Raw genomic sequence first — 20,506 nt, 5'->3', positions numbered from 1 at the left:
CATCTGAAAACGTCTAAAGCGAAGTACCCCGTTGGGGATCCTTCCTTTTTCTTGCACTAACCGATGTCCGAAAAAGTCAGTAACTGTCTTGCCTGTGGAAAGCAAATACTACACCGAGACTTCTATTCTTACTGCGTCATTTGCTTAAGCCCAGATCACGACATACCCTGCTGTCTGTTCTGTGCCCTCTTTAACGCTAGAACTATTCGTCATAGAGCTCTGTAGCCAGTTATTTTTGTCTTCTGTCTCAGATTGGCATCCATCAGTCAGCAAACCACAGATCTTCCAAAAAAAACACGTAAAGATAAGGTTAGAGACAGACCACATAAGGCCAAGCCTTCCGACGACACCACTGCTGAACTGTCAGTTCTTCAGAATTCAGTAAGGTGCTTTCGCAGCCCCTGATGCCAGACTCAATTACTTCACAGGCCTCTACAGAGACCCTTTTGGAGTCCTGTATGCCGCAGATGTCTGCATCGTCTAACTAGGCTTTGGCTGTGTCTGCTTCTGTTGGGTCTGGAGCCGCTAAGCAGCTGCCAGCTTCAGAGGATACCACTCCCACTTCAGATTTCACTTCAAGGCTTTCGCCCGCACTTCCGAAACACACCGACAGCACCGAGGGATACTCTTCAGGCCAGACTTGGAGCTACTGCAAAGAAAACAGCAAAAAGTCTCCATTCCACTACTCCAACCCCTCCTCAAACTAGAATTCTTAAAATGGCAGAGGATCTCATCACTTTCATCCGGGGTAATCTGCGCCTCCAGCCAAAAGGCGAAGGGAACCTTCTCCAGACATCTAATCGGATTTAGACTCAGAGGGATCTGACTGCCTATGAAGACTCAGATGGAGAAGAATCTAGTCTTTCTTCATCACCTCCCAGAAGACTTTTTCTTTGGCAAAACCCTCCAAACCCTCAGGGAACACTTCCAATGGGAATAAACGGATTTCCCTCAATCCAAGAAAAGACAGAGTTTCTCAACCTATCCCAGCATAGGCCTGTGGCCATCCCACCCATCTTGGAGGTGGTAGATGTTTACCAAGAATCCAGACTTTCCTTTGGCACCCTTCCACCTGCCCCCAGAAAACCTGACCGGTACTACAGGGTACCTGACTCTCTCAAATTCCTCTACAGAAATCCTATAGCAGGTCCAGAGGTTTAGGTCTCAGGGACCTAAGAGAGTTAAGGCTACCTCTGCAAAGAATCCTACTCCCTCAGACAAAGAATCGAGGGCCCTGGACAGATGGGGTAAAAAGTATATACCTCTGCAACTTTAACTATGAGGGCTCTCAACTGTCAGTTCCATATGTTAACATATCAACTGCACACTTTGGAACTTTTGAAATGGAACATTTCTGCTTTACCAGATTTTGCCAACAATAAAGAGAACAGAATTACTGCACTGTTCATCTCGTGTGACAAAGCACTCCTTGCATTGCGGATTTGACACCCTAGAAGCTTCTAGCAGGGCAGCAGTGACAGGATCTGTTATCTGAAGACCTGCATGGTTGAAGGAACAACCTCACCCTGATCATGTCACAGCTAAAATCATTGATGCAGCTCTTGACAAAGACCGCTTGTTCGGACAGTAAACTAAAGAGGTAGTTAAAAAGATGGACGACAAAATCAATGCCGACTGTTAGATTTTCTTCATGTACAAACTCCTAGGTTCAGCAGAAATTTTACCTCTAAACACTGGTCCTTCCCTGCACCAAACAGGCAGGCACAAGGCAAAACCCATAGGGGACAGACCCACCGGGACTCAAACTCAGGGCCAGCAAAGATCTAAACAGTGCCCCCCCCAAAAACATTAGAGCAGGGAGTTCAAAAGCAACCCTGTATGGAAAAAACCTCTGACCACCTTTCCCATCTCTGCCTGCTTCCACCACACCAAAAGCTAGGAGGAAGGCTGTGTCTATGCAGAGAAAATTAGAACTCTATAACAAATGATCAGTGGATCTTAAAAATCATTGCTCGGGGTACAAATTCAGTTTCCAAAAACTACCTCCTCCAAGAGTGTTCCCAGACCTACCTCCAAACCAGTGGGCAGAAGCACTAAAACAAGTTCATAAACTAATTTTCCTAGGGGCAGTCGAACCTGTACCTCCAGAACAAGTTCCTAAAGGATTCTATTCCAGACTATTCCTTGTTCCCAGGAAAGAGGAGACTTGGCGTCCCATCCTGGACCTATCCTTTCTCAATACCTTCCTGGTAATCCCAAAATTCAAAATGCTTACATTACAACAGCTTCTACCAATGCTGTCAAACAAAGCTTGTATGGTCAGCGTAGACCTAAAGGATGCTTACCCGCACATCCCAATAAGGGAATCTGAGAAAATTCCTGCGCTTCAGAGCTGGATCATTACACTTTCAATTCTCTGCTTTGTCCTTTGGCTTATCTACTGCTCCCAGGGTATTCACCAAATGTGTAGGTCCTGACATTGCCTTTTGCAGGCAAAACAGTGTACAGATTTACCCTTACCGGGATGACTGTATCATCCAGGCAGACTGCAAGGAACTGCTCCTACAGCACCTCCCATTTTTAAAAACCCTGCTCACCTCTCTGGGGTTCATCATCAACGAAATGAAATCAAAACAGACACCTATCAGGGAAAATCATATTTCTGGAACCTTACTGGACACAACAGCAAATTACCTTTCTGTTCCCAGAAAAAGTTTCCTACCAAAATACTTCACTACTCTGGCCTCCCAAACCCAGATTTTTGCCAGGAAATCCTTGCATGCTAGGGTACATGGCCTCATTCATCCTCCTGGCCAAACTGCACATGAGGAAAATTCAGTGGTACCTAAAGAACCTATGGTGTCAACACTCACATCCTCTGGACACCTCCCTACCTCTGTGATCCCTTGCATAAGATCCGAGTTCCTCTGGTGGACCCAGGCCTGTGCTTTGAATAAGGGAATTCCATTAACCTTCCGTCCACAAGTGCAAAACTCTGGCATCCTTCAAACCCTACCTCAAACCAGGGGTGGTTCTCATAAAAACAGACAATACGACAGTCATGTGGTACAGCAACAAACAGGGAGGGGCTCAATCTTTCCCCCTGTGCAGACTAGGCATGAACCTGTGGATAGCAGCCTCATCCATGGGACTAAATCTTATAGCCCAATACCTACCGGGCATCAATACTCTAGCAGACCACCTAAGCAGAAACCTGCTGGACCCACATGAATGGCAAATCCACAGACATTTTTCTGCAAATTACCCACACATGGGGGACCTCCCAGGTGGACCTCTCATTTAAAGTACAGAAATTCTGCCCCAGGGAGTGCCATCACCTGGCCTGGAAGGTTGATGCTCTGACCTTCCCTTGGAATGCCCTCTTTGTGTATGTATTACCACTCTTCCTCTCATTCCAAAAGTATTAATCAAGATAAGGGAGGAAAAACCAAGAGCAATACTCATTGCCCCAGATTGACCCAGACAGCATTGGTACCCACTGCTGCGCAGCCCATCTCACCAGCCCCCTGGCAGCTATCTGTGATACCTCAACTGCTATCCTTGGGGGGGGGGGGGCAATGCTGCACCCAGACCTTCAGACACTCAAGCTCTCAGCATGGCTTATTCTACCATAACCAACAAGGAATCTATGCTAAGCAAGCAAGTCCTTGACATCACAGAAGCCAGAAAGCCCAGCACCAGCAAATCTTATGCTGGAAAATGGAAAAGATTCTGCTCCTGGAGCCAGTTCAAGGTGGCAGACATACATCTGCCATCCATTCCTCTTATTCTAGATGATCTTGCTGAGCTTCTTAAGGGTCTCTCTACCATAGATGTTTAGATAAGGGTCATAGATAAGGGTCTACCATAAATGTAGATGTTCAATTGTATTCACTGCTGCAGTCATGCTTTCCCTGTCTCCTTCCTCCTGATATCTGCTGTTCTTAGAGGCATATTTCTGTGAGGGTCTCTGACCCCAGGACTACTAATAATTATTAAAATTGGACTTCTTTGGTTGGTTAAGGCAAGAAAAACTGAGGTAATGGCATCGCCTGCTCTCCTTCATAGCTCAGATGACCTGACGTCACCCAGCAAGCGACAGCAGCTGACGCACAAAACCTTGACTCTGGTATTCGGACTGAATGAGGGCTACCACAGGATGGATAACCCAATGGTTAGGACTGCAGCAGTGAATACACTTAACATCTACATTTATGGTAAGTGTACACAACTGTACTCTTTTGAATGGCCCAGGCAGAGCCCAGACCTTAATCCAATAGAAATTCTGTGGGGTGGCCTGAAGAGGGCTGTGCACAAGAGATGCCCTCACAATCTGACAGATTTGCTACACTTTTGCAAGGAAGAGTGGGCAAATATTGCCAGGTCAAATGTGCCATGCTGATAGACTCCTACCCAAGAAGACTAAATGTAATTCAGTCAAAAGGTGCTTCAACAAAGTATTCGTTTAAGGGTGTGCACACTTATGCATCCAGCATATTGTACGTTTTTTATTTTTTATATTTGTTCCCCTAACAGATTTGTTTTTCAATTTAATTGTACAGGTGTAGGTCACATTAAAGGTGAGAAGTTTTGAAATGCTTTATTGTGGTCTCGTTTTTATATCACAAAAACCTGGCATTTTAATAGGGATGTGTACACTTTTTATATTCCCTGTATATACTTGGTATATCCGTTGTAATTGTCAAATCTTTTTTTTTTTTTTTTTGCTTTGTTCCATTCCTCTTCTGACCATTAAGCTTGCTGCTTATCTACTGTGTTTTGATTAACCTGTTTGCTCCCTGTGGTCAGAGTCCTACAACTCATTTGTTGCTGTGGGGGGGGGTAAGGCAGACCTGGAAAAGTTCCATCGTCCATATAAATTTTTTTTTAAGTTAGTCTCCTCCCCTGCATGTGCTCAGTCATATCCAGTGAGCCATCCACCTGAACACCTTCTCTTCCCTAACCCTCAGAACAAGTGGGAAAAGATACTGCATTTTTTGGATGTGCCCAGGCAACTCAGATTTTATCTGGATCGGACAAAGACATTCACTAAGACTGACCAGCTCTTGGTCAACTTTAAAACAGGGGCACAGGGGAAACTAATATCCAAACAGACCATTTCCAAATTGATAGCACACTGACTCCAATTTTGCTACTCCTTGCATGGAACCCCCCCGGATCATCAGTACCCATTCCACTAGGGCACCTCACCCCTTCATAATGTGATTGGTCCTGCCTCCCTGATAGACATGCACCCCCATGTGATTCTACCACTGGGACGGTGCCATATACATACACCCCCTCCCCCTTCACTGAAGAAGGGCAATCAAGCTAAGCCTTGTAATTCCTCTCCTTCCCCACACCAGATCCAGCATGCACCCAGATGGTTAGTCTGTGTTTGACATGGTCACATCCGGCACTTTCTCTCTCTATGCCAGTTGAACTTTTTTTTTCCCCTTTTATAGGAAGCGTCTGGACTTCTGAGTCAAGAGCACTTTTGTAGTGTAGTATGCGGTATAATTGTGTACATGGCCTCTAGTGCACGACCTTCAGAGGAATAAAGTAGAATAAAAATTTCTTGTAGAGAAACTGGTACAAAAAGAAACTATCTTATTTCATAGTTAATTTATTCAGGTCAGCTGAACTAAGACTGAATAACAAATTGGTAATGGAGTAGAAATGTTATGCTGATTTTTGTGGGGTGTGCTATTTTTGTCTCTTCCCCCACTGTATTATTGCATTCCATTGTTGGTGAATAATTCTGCATCGGTCATTCAGAAATGCTTGCTTTATCTTGCATCTGCCGCTGTGAGCACAGCTGTGATTTTGGGAACTTGTAGCTATGTGCATTTAATATGGTTACTTTTTAGATGTTTTGTAATTCATTTTTCATTTGCTTTGTGTTCTGGTTGACTATAAAGGAATGAATCAGAGACTGCATCAGTAAGCCGCATTCCTTAATTCAGCCACAAGGGATGCCAGCATGTGGTATGAGTGTAGTGTAACTTCCTTTAATTTATTTTTTCCAGATCTAGTGTAGAAGTGAAGAAAAAGATCTACATCATTTGGCCGTTTCGTACAGTTGGATATTTCGCATGTTCACATCTCTATACTATCCATCGTTATCAGACCGGTGAATTCAAACGGAGTACTCTGAAAGATTAGTGTGGACGAATGAATGGATTATAGTTTTCCTCAATGTTTTTTTTTTTTTTCAGGGTGTAGAGCTCAAAAAGATTTACATTACCTTATCAATTTCTAACAGTTCCTTCAAGAATATTTGCTGTATTCATTTATTAGTACTGTCCATTATGTTTGGTGAATTCAGACACCTCAATACTGTCCATTAAATTATCAGAGTAGTCTGAAAGATGTCTATGTGGACCAATGAATGAATGGAGTCTAGCTTTCCTCTGTATTTTTTCAAGGTGTTGAAGTTGAGAAAAAGATTTACATTACCTTACCCATTTCTAACAGTTGCTATAAGAATATTTGCTGTATTCATACATCAGTAGTGTCCATTAAGTTATTTGACTGGTGAATTCATACTAGTAATAGTCTGAAACTACGCAGTCTCATACATAATGCCTAAATTTGGAAATTGTGTAGTAGCCAGAACCTTTCTTGAAATTCACAAGTACCAAGGGGTGTTGCAGATTGTTGATCTGCAGATGTAGGAAGAATGTTTTTATATGCATGCAGTATTCTACACTGATCATTTTAGAAGATGATGGAAATCCAAGTGTGAAGGAATTTCCCCATCCGTGTAAGATTTAGTATTGATGTAAGGAACATAATCTAATTCCACGTAGTGGTTCTGTTTCATTTCTTAACATGTCTTGGATATATGTAGATTGAGTAAAATGAAGATCATTTTCAACTAATGCTTATTTTATTGAGGTATTGTGCTTCGGAATCAGCTTCAAACAAGAGACATTTAATCTTCACGTACAGATACAGAACAGCTGAACTAAAGCATAGTGTTTGCATTTTGTCTCTCTCTCTACAGATTGCACAGCTTTGTAATAAACATGATACAGTTGGTCAGGACCTCTTAGCAATGTGTGTAAATGACATTCTGGCCCATGGGGCTGAACCACTCTTCTTCCTTGATTATTTTTCCTGTGGAAAACTAGACGTTGAAGTGGCCCAAACTGTAGTGGCTGGAATTGCAGAGGCTTGCAAAATGGCAGGATGTGCTTTGATAGGTATGTATTTCTTTTCAACCATTTTAATTTGTTTTATCCAAAAACACACAGATGCAAAGCAGCTGCTTTAGTTGCTTTTTGTGCATGCCTTAACATTTGCAAGTTTTGCCCAAGGATTGTTTTTTGTTTGAACATGGGCTTAAACAAAAAAGTACCATCTAAGCTGGTAAGTACTGTCAGTACATTATTTCTTGGTGTGTATTACTGGGTGTTTGTCAGATGGGTTCACAGGTGTGTGTACTAGGCTAATGACCCTGGAGCCTTTACAAGCCTAACCCATAAAAGTGCCCTGGTTTAGTTGTCACTCACCATAGTAAGGACTGTATTTTAACTACTACTATTGTTGATGAACCCTTTCTAATTCACCTGCACACCTTTTGTCGGTACTTCCTTTTTAAACTATGGATTGAACAAAGCTTCTGATAAAAGAGAGATGGAAAGCAACATTTTGTGGTAAAGTAAATTTCCTAAACTATAAAGAAGCTGTGGTTTTTGCCCATGAGACTAAGATCATGAGGGGGATACTGTAATCATTTTTTATTGTATGTGTAACTGGTTTAACACTCTTGCAGAATGTCTTTAATTATTCAAAGCGATGGCTCCAGTTCATCTGGTAAGCCACTTCAGAAGTTCAGTAGCACTGATGGCTTCATGAGACTGAATTTGAAGATGGACATGCATATCATCGGTAACTCACTTTTTGTTCAGTGTGTTTTCTCCTTACTTTGAGAACTTCTCCAACATGGGTGCCGGGACCTTGTAGTGAGGGGGAAGGGGCACCCCCGACTTTTGCAGCCAATTTTAAGTTACACAAACTCCAGCGACTCCGAGATCGCGGCCTTCCCATCGTCTACTTGATTATTTTCGTTGGTTTGCCGTAAGTTCATCATGCATGACTGTCTCTTAGTAAATCACTTAACCAGACAGAAGTCCATGTCTGTCGGTGTTGATCAGTGCTCCTCCCCAGCTGGCAGTTAAACACAAATAATTAAAAAAAAAAAAAACACATGAGGGAGAAACTGTTGTGGTCTGCCTCTGCTGCTGCCAGCCTGCTGGCTTCCTTGACTGACTCCACTTGTGTGCGGGCCGGGGTTCCATTCAACTTCAAATTCCAGGACTCTGACTAGGAAACTTACGTTTAACAAACTCCGGTGACTCACTCAGAGATCGCCTTCCCATCATCATAGGCATTGTGCTTGCTTGATGATTTTCCTAGTCTTATTTGCCTAAGTGCATGCTAGGTAAATTACTTACTCATGCTCTTAGGCAAATAAGACTCAGAAAATCATCAAGCAAGCACATTGCACAAAGGCAAGTAAATCACTAACCAGCAATCCTGACCCAGGCTGAAACAAAGTCCACGGTGATCATTTCTCTGCTCAGCTGATTTGCCTTGGCACCTCCACCCCAGTTAACTAGTTTAGTTTTCCTGCAAGTAATTCAAGTAAGAAAATAAAACAAAAAGGAGAAATAGCATTCTCATAGTGACAAAGTTATGGAGCTAGCTAGTACAGAAATTGGAGAAAGCCATGGGAAAGTTATGTAAATCGAGATTAGATTGTCCATCGCACTACAGTGAAGGAAAGGGTAAATAGGTGCATTGGTCTGCCTCCCTCCTGCCTTATTAAACTTAATAGTTCAGTCTGGTCAGGCCAGGTTCAGTGGCAGGTCACTGGTGTAAAAAAAAAAAAAAAAAATGCCAGTTAAAAGCCATTGCTGGGCTCCCGTGCTTTTCTACTGGTATATAATCCAGATCTCCTTCCCTCCTAAATCAGTCAAAACTAAAATGGTTGAACTGGACTTTGTTTTAAAGTCAATAGTTTGTGAATTGAAGTCCAAGTCCATTGCTGTCAGTGCCCTGGTGGTGGTATGTTAAGTATATTAATGTAATGTCTGTCTTACTGCAGGCAGTTGCAGTCAGTATTTTTATTAATTTTATCTTTTTTTTTTTGGACTTTGGTAACTCGCGGGAAATGCACTGGGCGAGGGTTTTGGGTCCAAGGCAGCCAGTGTGAAGAGGTCATTGGGGAAAGGAAAATTTTTCATTTCAGTGCTTGTGCATACATAGAAAAGTCCTGAAGGGGTCATTGGGGAAAATGTTTAATTTTTCTGCTTGTGCAAGACTGTACATGGACAAAGTATGTAAGGGATCCTTGGGGGAAAGTATTCATTTTGATGTAATTTTGTTTTTACTTATACTGAAAAAGTCATTGGGGAAAATGCTTTGTTTTTGTGCTTGTGCATGCATTAAAACTTATGGGAACCTTGGGGGAAATGATTCATTTTGATGTAATTTGCTAGTGCATACATGACAGACTTATGAGAAGTTTGTTAGGGAAAATGTTTCATTTTTGGTGCTTGTGCATACATGGACAAACCTGACTGAAGGGGTAATTGGAGAAAATGTTTCATGTTATTGCTTGTGCTTGCATAAATAAATGAAGGGATCGTTGGAGAAAATGTTTAATTTTTGTACTTGTGCATACATGGACGAAGTACACAAGAGATCCTTGGGGGAAATGATTCATTTTTATGTCTTTTGCTGGTACTTATGCATACATGGACAGAATTCTGAGAGGATTGTTAGGGAAATGTTTCATTTTTGGTGCTTGTGCATACATGGACAAACCTGACTGAAGGGGTCAATATTACTGCATGCCAAGTAAGAATATAAGATGAGACTTTGTCTATTTCTGACCACAGTCCTGGCAGCCCACTGTAAACTTTATTAAGTAAGAGAAACAAGCTTTAGCAGTACAACAGCTTGCATATTTACAGCTGCACAATATAAAGTGTATGGTATGTTGTCAGTAATATGGTCAGAAATAGATCCATTGCATCCCTGCTTACAAAGCAATTGCAGTTCTCTCTATGCAGGTAAAGTACTGCATCAAGTACTTTTGTCAAGCTAATTCCTGTAAACTGATAAGTTGTACAGAAAAGAGTAGCGTACTTCAGAATGGCATGCTTAATTTACAGTACTGACATTGCTGCTTTAACACATACTAACTCATATCAACACAGGTTGGCTTAATTTCTAATTATGTAAGAAATTTATATGCAATTATCCTTAATGAAACATAGCTTGCATCACATTGATGCGCTTGTTTGTGTCCTTCGGCTTTTCCCGGTCAGGGGTCGCCACAGTGGAACTGGTGGTAAATACCTTTAAAGAATTTGCCATTTTTAAATCACTAAGTGCCCCTCTTGCTCTCCTCTGCGCACCCCCACCCCCCCCCCCCAGTCTTCAACAGCTTAACAACAACTATGTTCTCCAGTAAAAACAAGTAGTAGAATTTTTTCCCTTTGGTTTTCCTGCTTAGTGCTAGAAAATCACAGCAGTGTGTGGAACACTTCTCCCCTTTTTGGGTTTATATTACTAAGCTAGTAGATCTTGATACCATTGTTTAAAAAGTCATCATTTGCACTTGGACAGCTCAAAAGCCATTCTATGATTTTGCACAAAAAGTCCACTCTTAATATAGTCCCTAACAATTCTGGCTGGAGGTGAACCTCACATACTGCAAACTGCCAGATTCACAGCATCCTACAGCTACTTCTGCTGCAAAACCATTCCTTAACACTTCAAGTGACCTCTACAATTCTTCCTTCATTCCCACAAACCATACTTTCCATATATTTGTTTGTTGTACATTAAACAGGTATTAGCCAAAGATATCTTACCACTACTAGAACAAATAAAACTCTGAATTCCTTCAGGTACCGATAGCATCCATCCCTGGTTTATCTGTCACCACCATGATTTCACAGTAGAACCATCTCTGCATAACTTATACCATGCCCAGCATATGAAAAATAGCCATAGTGAATTCTCTTCCCAAATAGAAAAATCCTTCTTTCTCTTCCCACTATTGACCTATTTCCATTGTCCCATCTCTAATGCAGAGTCTTTGAGAAAATCATCTTTAAACAACTTGCACAGTACATCAACAAATACCACCTACTGTCAAATGAACAACATGGGGTCTGGTTAAAGCACTCCCACTGTTATTTGGTCTCTCACTGATGACATTGTAATGGAAATGAACAAATGAAAGCTTTCTACAGCTGTATTTGTAGATCTTATTAGAGCTTTTGACTTAGTCTACCACACCACTCTCATTCTCCGCTTTTCTGAATTAAGAATCCACTCACACATCATCCCCTGGTTCAGTACCTATCTCACTCAACTGCTTCTTCCCAGCCAACTTTAATACCTCTACCTCAGTACTTGGTGTACCCCAATGGTTCACTCTTGCGTTCCTTATCTCAGTCTACATAAGCAAACTCCCTTTGGACCTACCCCTCACGCTGCTTGCAGGCAAAATTGTACATGGTACTTTACCGTTGTAATCACCCCCTCCTCCAACTGTACATGATATCCAACCAGGCTTTTATTGCCTTACTCAATTGACTAGGGAATAAGGTCTGATTCTCGGCTCTTACTAAAAAAAAAAAAACTTCAAGAACATTGCAGAAACAATTCCTTTATAATGCAAGATCATAATTGCATAAGTCTAGAATATGTTTAATTTGTTAAATACCGTGGATTATGGTTAGACCCTTTCTATCCTTCTGCACTCATCTGGAGAACATATGTAAAAAGATTGTCTCTCTCCTTTTTGGCCATAAAATAGGCTCCCCTTTCTTCCATGCCTCCTGAACACCATTGAGAAAGGGCATTCATTTCTCTTAACTTGAATGTGGTCTCCCTCTTGTGGCATCTGCCACCATTCAGTTCATAGGTATTTATTAGACTATTGATCTGAGAGGATTTTAAGAAGCTTTAGCCTTGGATTCCCATTGTATTTTTTAAGCCATTATATTTTATGTGTGAATAAACCAGAGGCTGGCAGAACAATATGTTGGGACAAGATAGGAGCCGAGTTGAAAAGTGGTGATGCATAATCAATTTGGAGGGAAGTCTCCAGTAACAAATGATATTTTGTGGAAGCTAGGAGGGAAAAATGTGATTTTTGTTAAGTAGTATTTGTAAAAGGAGGGAAAGTACCAGCAACTTGGGAGAAAGATTTGGTGGCTGTATTACTCCGAGGGTAAAGACCTGTCAGACCCAGCCGTACAATAGACCCATTTCAGTTTTAAACCATGATTATAAAGTTTGTCTGTACTAGCTAAACAAATGGCAGATGTGTTTGCATAATTGATGGATATGGATCAGTTAGGTTTTGTGGAGGGGAGACTATCCTTTGAAAGCATTAAGTGAACAGTGATGCAGAGAAGCAGAATGCAAGAAAATACCACTGTTTGTTGGTCATGTTGCAGACAGCATTCAACAGAGTAAACAGTGGAAGCAGATGCAGTCACTAATGCATACTCCTAATTAACATTACTGTATGAAGGATCGGGGCAAGAATTGAAGTTGGAGGGTTCCTCTCTGGTAAGTTTGAACAGAGGAACAAAGGCGGATTTGTCCTCTCACCTTTTGTTGTTTGCTTAATATTTAGAGCCATTGACCGAGAAAATAAGGGGCTCAGAAATTCAAGGATATTATATTAGTATAGTAATCAAGAAAAGTTGGCTTTATTTGCTGATGTTTTGTACTTGATAAATAACAGAAAAGGGCATTTCTGTGTTGTGGGGCATTTTGAGACTGTAAATCTTTTTGGGATGTAAAATTAATGAAGATAAAACTTGTACAACTTATATACCCAAGGTGAACAAAAGCATAATTGCACCCCCTTTCAGGCCTATTATATCGTCCAATGGTTCAAAAACCTATCCCTTGGCAATTTTGGTTGATAAGTGGGTAAAATATGTGGTTGAGAGGGCTCTACATTAGGTGAAGGATTCTTGGGAAGTTTTGGGGCAGCTTAAAGAGCTTTGGTCTGCGGATTTGTTGTTCCTTACTGTAGAAGTTAAGGACCTTTTCACCGGTATACCCAAGATGGAGGGATCAGACCTATTTGAGGAAACACTTTTTTCATGTTCCAGTTTAACCCACGACCAGATTACCTTCACTTGTGAAATAATGGCCCTGATATTGGAAAACCACCACTTATTTTTTGAAGGGCAGTATTTCCAGCAGATCAAGGGGGGTAGCTATGGTCTGCGCTCCAGTATATACCAATATTGGCCTTTTGGGATGGGGGAGGAAAAAGTTTTCATTAGTGAATTTTGGTGTTAATATTCACCTGTACATCAGATCTTTGGACAATAGTTATTCTGTGGAAAGGGGAAAAGGAAAAAGTGGATGAATTCATGAGCTATTTGAATGAGTACTTTTTTTTTTTTTTAAGAATTCGCATATGAATGTCTCAAGTCTAAGATGAATTACCTGGACACCAGTATTGCGCGCACAAAGGATGGATTTAAATTGAATGTATATTGTAAGATTACATTCTGTAATTCTTACTTGCATTTCTCCAGTAGGCACCCCACTACACTGAAAAAGTTTGGTTAAGGGGCAGGCTATACTGGTGAGAAGAATGACCTCACACTTTGAAGACAGCAGGGAAGAACTATCTAAAGTAGCAGAAATGATGTCCTTCATGGATGCATCTGCAGTCATAACAACTGGGTTGTCCTGTCGTCAGGCAGCCCTTCGGTCGGCCGGATTCCAAAGTCCGGGTCCGGCTTCGGCTGATGTCGCACTTCACCCGACGTCATCTCTGCTGGTCTTCGGGTATAAAGGCATCAGCCGACGCCATTTTCTTCAGTCTTTCTTGCCGCGTGGCGCCCGAAGCAGAAGCGGTTCGCAAGTGCCGGTCGGTCAGATCCAGAGATTACTACTACCGAATACTCCTTCGAAGACTTCTAAAAGCTAAGTACCCCGTTGGGGACTCTTTCTTGCCTCAGCCGATGTCAGAAAAAGTCAATAACTGTTTAACTTGTGGGAAACAAATACCTCATAAAGATTTCCACTCTTACTGTTTGCCTTGTTTAGGCCCAGACCACGACGTAGCAGCCTATTCGGCCTGTGCTTCTTTCAACCGACGAACGCTTAGACGTCGGTCTGAGTTTGCTGAACAGTTTTTCGGCTCTGAATTTGCGTACATTATGCCGTCGGATCCTCCGACTACCCAAATTATTAAAAACCGCAAAGAAAAAGACCGACACTCGCGGTCCGCGGTTTCGGCCGAAACCATGGTTAAGCAAACCGCGAGTGTCTCGGTTTCGGCCGAAACCGAGAAAACTGATCAGAGTACAGCCGAATCAATGACTACTACTGAGGTTCCGGTTACCTTACTTGAATCGGCCTCAGAAATTTTACCCACTACAGTGGTTACTAGTGACTTATCAGACACCATCCCTTTGGATGTCTCTACCCCAGCACGTGGTGCTGCTAGGCCTCCTGCAGCCATGTCTATTAAGGCCTTCGCCAGGGCTAAAGCAGCCAAATCTACTAAGTCAGTGCCTGTTAAACCCCCTCAACCAGGCCCACTTCTAGTTCACAAATGCTTACTCTGGCAGAAGATTTAATATCCTTAATTAGGGGATCTCAATCTCACCCAGACAGGGCCTCTCAGCCCCTAGAAAAGAGACCTAGAGCAGAGCCCCTCGAGCCTGTGTCCTCTGATGATTCTGCGGAAGACTCAGATATTACAGACCAGCCAGAGGCTCCTTTCTCCAATTTTGAGGACTCAGATGCTGAAGAATCCATTCCAGCTGCTTCCCCACCAGAAGAATTCTCCTTTGGGGAAACCTTACATGCCATGAGAGAACAATTCCAATGGCAGGAACAGGACTTTTCAGACTCCAGAAAAAGACTTAGGACTTTTCTGCACCTACCACAACACAGGCCCTTAGCTATACCTCCTGTCCTCTCTGTTGTGGACGATGCATTTAATGATGTTTGCACTGCACCAGATTCTTTACCTCCAGCACCTGCCAAACCAGATAGATTTTACAGGGTGCCAGACACTCATCATCACCTATACAAGGCCCCTCTTGCAGACCCCGAAACTATATCCCAGGGCCCTAAGGCAGTAGCCTCAACCACAGCAAAAAACCCTATTCCTTCTGAAAGGGAAGCCAGGTCTTTAGACAGATGGGGCAAAAAGGTTTATACCTCTGCTACTCTCTCCGCTAGAGCTTTAAACTGTCAGTTTCACATGATACAATACCAAGAGTTTATGCTTGATCAGTTAACTAAAAAGCTATCCTCTGATGACTCTATAGATAAGAAAAATCTATTAGAAATGGTAAATAACATACAACAGGTTAGTAACCATTCCTTAAAATGTGGCTATGATGCACTGGAGGCTTCATTTAGATCAGCCATGACTGGCACAGTGATAAGAAGGCATGCATGGCTGAAGGAACAAGTTTTACCGGATCATGTTAAAGCTAAGTTATTAGATGCTCCTATGGATAAGACCAGTTTGTTTGGTACACCTGCCCAGCAAGTAATGAAGAAAATGGAAGAAAAGGCAAAGTCTGTACAAACGGTTAAAGATTTCTTGCAGGTTCAGCCCCCAAGGTTTAGCAGGAACTGGCCTGCCAAAATTGGTCCTTTCCTGACTCCACAAGATCCCAAAGGGGCAGGAATAGACGTTCCAGAGGCAGAAATCAATCCAGAGGGGTACCTACAGAGGACGACAGTGGCAAGGTAATAACAGAGCCACAGGTACAGCCACTACCACTACAACAGGGCAATCACAGTGACTTGATTCTAACTCCGCCTACCAGGGAACAAATAGCAGCACCCTTAGGCGGAAAATTAACCTTATTTTCAAAGAACTGGCACTATATCACAAAAGACAAGTGGATTTTGCAAACCATAGACCAAGGTTACCGGTTCCACTTCCACACTATACCAGTCAAAAGAGGAATGCCAAACCTACCTCCAAAACAAAAAACAGAAGCTCTACAGCAGATAATGCAATTAACAAAGATGAGAGCTGTGGAAAGAGTACCAATAACAGAACAAGGCAAAGGATTCTACTCCAGACTATTCCTAGTTCCAAGAAAGGAAAAAGTTGGAGACCTATTCTCGATCTGTCCACCTTAAACACATACATCATTGTCCCAAAATTCAAGATGCTGACCCTACAGCAACTTCTTCCCATGCTGGGCAAGGAGTGTTGGCTGGTAACTCTAGATCTCAAGGAGGCATACCTGCACGTCCCCATTCGACCAATTTGCAGAAGATACCTCAGATTTCTTGCAGGATCAGAGCACTATCAATTCTCAGCATTGCCCTTTGGCTTATCTACTGCCCAGAGTATTCACAAAATGCCTGGCATCAGTAATCGCCCACTGCAGACTACAGGGAATCCAAATTTATCCATACCTGGACGACTGCCTACTACAAGGGGACAGCAAAAGCAAGCTGACAACAGATTTACAAAGGGTCATTTACTTGCTACAAGCATTGGGATACACAGTCAATTTGCAAAAATCAAGGCTGATTCCATCCCAAACAAGGACATTCTTGGGCGCAGAATTGGACACAGTAAAACAAATGGCATTCCTAACTGCAGAAAAACAAAAAGATCTCCCTCTTTACTTCTTGGCACTAACAAACCACAGCAAGCTAACAGCAAGAAAAGTTCTGCAGGCCTTGGGCTTCATGGCATCATGCATAATCTTGGTTCCACATGCCAGACTACATATGAGAAAACTACAGTGGTACCTAAAGAATTTATGGTCCCAACACAGGCATAGCCTAGAAGCAGAAATTCCATTAATTCCATGCCTAAAACAGGAGTTCCTATGGTGGGCTCAAGCATGCCAGTCAAACCCAGGCTTACCCTTTCACAAATATCAAGCAAGCCAAACCATCACAACAGACGCCTCAGACCTAGGATGGGGGGCTCACATGCTGGACAAATGCGTGCAAGGATTGTGGACGCAGGACCAACTTCACCTGCACATCAACCTAAAAGAAATGCTGGCAGTAAAACTGGCAATCCAAAAATTCAGACCATTTCTCAAAGAAGGCCATTTGATGATAAGGACAGACAACACCACAGTCATGTGGTACATCAACAAACAGGGAGGCACTCATTCATACCCCTATGCAGAATGACTTTGGACCTTTGGAACCTGGCACTCAGCTACAACATCCAGTTACAGGCAATGTTTGTACCGGAAAGGAGAACACTCTAGCAGACATGTTAAGCAGAACCACCTCGGATGCTCACGAATGGATGCTACACCCGGACATCTTCAAGACCATCGCAAAGAAATGGGGAATGCCACAGATAGATCTATTCGCTTCCCCTCTCAACCACCAGCTCAAAAAATTCTGCACAAGGACATTCCATCCACTTGCATCGAAAGTGGATTCGCCTCCTTCAGCTGGAAAGGCCTGACAGCATATGCATTCCCACCTCTTCCCTTGATACACAAGGTATTACTAAAAATCAAGGAGGAACGCCCAAGGATAATCCTGATAGCTCCAAACTGGCCAAGACAACACTGGTACCCATTGCTGAGGAGCATGTCTCGGGACAAAATGTGGTCAATACCCCTGATGCCTTTGATGTTAACTCAGAACAACTACAGCATCATGCATCCAAACCTAAAACGTTGCAGCTGACTGCATGGCACATCACATAGCAGCAACTATTCCAGATCTCTCCCAAAGGGTGAAAGACATTATCCTTGAAGCCCGCAGACCTTCAACAAGAAGGAACTATGCAGGGAAATGGAAAAGGTTTGTCATTTGGAGTGCTGAAAGAGGGAAGGATGTGTCTAATATAGATATGGCTAACATTCTGGAGTACTTGGCAGAGCTTCTACATACAGGCCTGTCCTATTCCTCCATCAAGATACATGCATCAGCTATTTCAGCAGAATACAGCTTTGATCCACCTGTCTTCTCACATCCTCTACTCAGGCAGTTCCTCAGAGGGATCAAGAATGTAAAACCTCCTAGGAAACCACCACTGCCAGCTTGGGATTTGAACTTTGTGCTAGAAAAGTTGACACTCACCTTTGAACCAGCAGCAACAGCAGACCTACAGCATCTTTCATGGAAAACTGCTTTCCTACTGGCAATAACCTCAGCAAGGAGGGTTTCTGAACTTAATGGCAGTACAACCCTTCCTAATCTTCCACCAAGACAGAGTGTCCATGAGGACTAATCCTACATTTATGCCTAAGGTGGTATCCAGAGTGTCCTCAAACCAGGCAATCCACCTACCTACCTTCTTCTCCAACCCACAAAACAGAGGGGAAAGAATGCTGCATACCTTGGATGTACACAGACAGCTACGCTACTACCTGGACAGAACAAAAGTAACAGAAAACTGAACAGCTTTTTGTAGCCTATGCAACAGGAAGGGAAGGAAAAGCAATTTCCAAACAGACAATCTCCAAATGGATAGGAAATTGCATACGATTCTGTTACTCTTTCCATGGAAAACCAATTCCACAGAACATACGACCTCATTCTACAAGAGCAACAGCCACTACCACAGCCTTCTTACGAGGAGAGGCAACCAAGGACATTATTGAGGCGGCTACTTGGACCTCCGTGCATACATTTGCCAAGCATTATAATTTACCTCTGTATTCTAGATCCCGAGCAGGGTTTGCCACTGCTGTACTGCAAGGGATCCTAACCACACCATAATCTATTCTTCCTCCTCCCCTAGTTGGCTATGGTATTCTACCCAGTTGTTATGACTGCAGATGCATCCATGAAGGACATAGTACAGTTTTGTACCTACCATAAATGTAGATGTCCGAACTGGATAGCATCTGCAGTCAGGATTACCCTCCCTCCTTCCCCTCTGTGGTACTCCTAGGGTATTTACCCTCCTAATAGCTAGCTGGTGGGGGGGAGTCTCTTATGGTGTATTTGTTTGTATATATGTACATACATGCTTATTTTTTGTGTTTGCCTTCTATCCTTTGGGAAACATTGGCATTTTTACCCAAAATTTAGACTTCCAAGAGGGCAACTGGCATCTGGGGCAAGAAACACTGAAGAAAATGGCGTTGGCTGATGCCTTTATACCCGAAGACCAGCAGAGATGACGTCGGGTGAAGTGCGACATCAGCCGAAGCCGGACCCGGACTTTGGAATCCGGCCGACCGAAGGGCTGCCTGACGACAGGACAACCCAGTTGTTATGACTGCAGATGCTATCCAGTTCGGACATCTACATTTATGGTAGGTACAAAACTGTACTTTCTGAGGGAGAGGTTATCCAAGAAGTATGGTGGAAGACCTCATTTGTGAAGTCTATAAAAAAATTGGGAGGTCAGATACTGGCCACATCTGGGGAAAGGCCTTCCCAACGGCGGCAACAATTGTGGCAGCAAAAGTAGTGACTCAGGCAAGAAGTACGAGAAGGTATGTATTATTCAACATAACCACATATCAAGGGGGATAAAAGATATGAGAAACTGGAATATTTTCAGAGTTGATCCAATGGTGAATTGTATCCTGGGTAGCAAGCCATTGTTTATTACAAAAAACAGTGCTTAATATCAAGAGACTTTTGGAAAACAAAAGTAATAGAATTGGGCTCAGTGGGGTAGGTATGAAATCCTGTGGTTCATGCAGGCAGTGTTGTTATATTAATAAGAATGAGGAGATTAGTTTAGAAAACAGAACGGAAGGGAAAATCCTGTTTAAGAAAGGTAATTGTGATTCTACAAAAATAGTATATTTGGCCAAGTGTGACTGTGCAGCAGTTTGTTGGGAAAACAGAGTATGCTCTGAGAAGTAGAATTTGAGCATTTGTATGACATCGAACACGAAACAAAAGATCAATGCTCTATACAAACATTCCCTCAGCTGCAAGGGTTTTAGAAAAATCACCTTTGGAATTATCAAACAGATCACAATAAATCCTAGTGGTGGGGACTGGAAAACTTTAAGTAAAAGGGAAATGCAGTGGCAAGTGAGATTAGCTGCAATCCTCCCCCTGGTTTAAATGAATTTATTTCACTAGTTCCTGTTTTAAAAGAAAAAGCAGATAGTGGATATAAAAAATGAACATACCCCTATTAAAATGCCAGGTTTTTGTGATATAAAAAAGTGAACACAATAAATAATTTCAAAACTTTTCCAACCTTTAATGTGACCTATAAACCTGTACAATTCAATTGAAAAACAAATCTGCTGGGGGAAAAAGTATATAAAAAATAAATGTACAATGAGCTGGTTGCATAAGGGTGCACACCCCTAAACTAATACTTTGTTGAAGCACCTTTTGATTTAATTACAGCATTCAGTCTTCTTGAGAAGGAGTCTATCAGCATGGCACATCTTGACTTGGCAATAGTTGCCCCACTCTTCCTTGCAAATGTGTTCCATATCTGTCAGATTGAGAAGGGCATCTCTTGCGCATAGCCCTCTTCAGTTCACCCCACAGATCTTCTATTGGATTAAGGTCTGGGCTCTGGGTGGACCATTCC

The 20,506-nt window shown here is 42.4% G+C and overlaps 1 protein-coding gene across 1 annotated transcript in view; it reads left to right on the top strand.

Annotated features, from left to right (window-relative positions):
• Positions 1 to 20,506, top strand: part of GART (phosphoribosylglycinamide formyltransferase, phosphoribosylglycinamide synthetase, phosphoribosylaminoimidazole synthetase) — a 1,783,038-nt gene that overhangs the window by 1,259,768 nt on the left and 502,764 nt on the right. The window contains exon 14 of the mRNA XM_044072949.1: positions 6,971 to 7,169. Within this exon, the coding sequence (XP_043928884.1) occupies positions 6,971 to 7,169 (199 nt within the window). The remainder of the gene's footprint in view (positions 1 to 6,970; positions 7,170 to 20,506) is intronic.

Source organism: Protopterus annectens, chromosome 5.part1 (genome assembly GCF_019279795.1).
Source record: "Protopterus annectens isolate FY-2018-M chromosome 5.part1, PAN1.0, whole genome shotgun sequence".
NCBI classification, from domain to species: Eukaryota; Metazoa; Chordata; order Ceratodontiformes; family Protopteridae; genus Protopterus; species Protopterus annectens.
The sequence above is the reverse complement of the archived record's forward strand: the minus strand, read 5'-3'. Positions and strand labels throughout refer to the sequence as shown.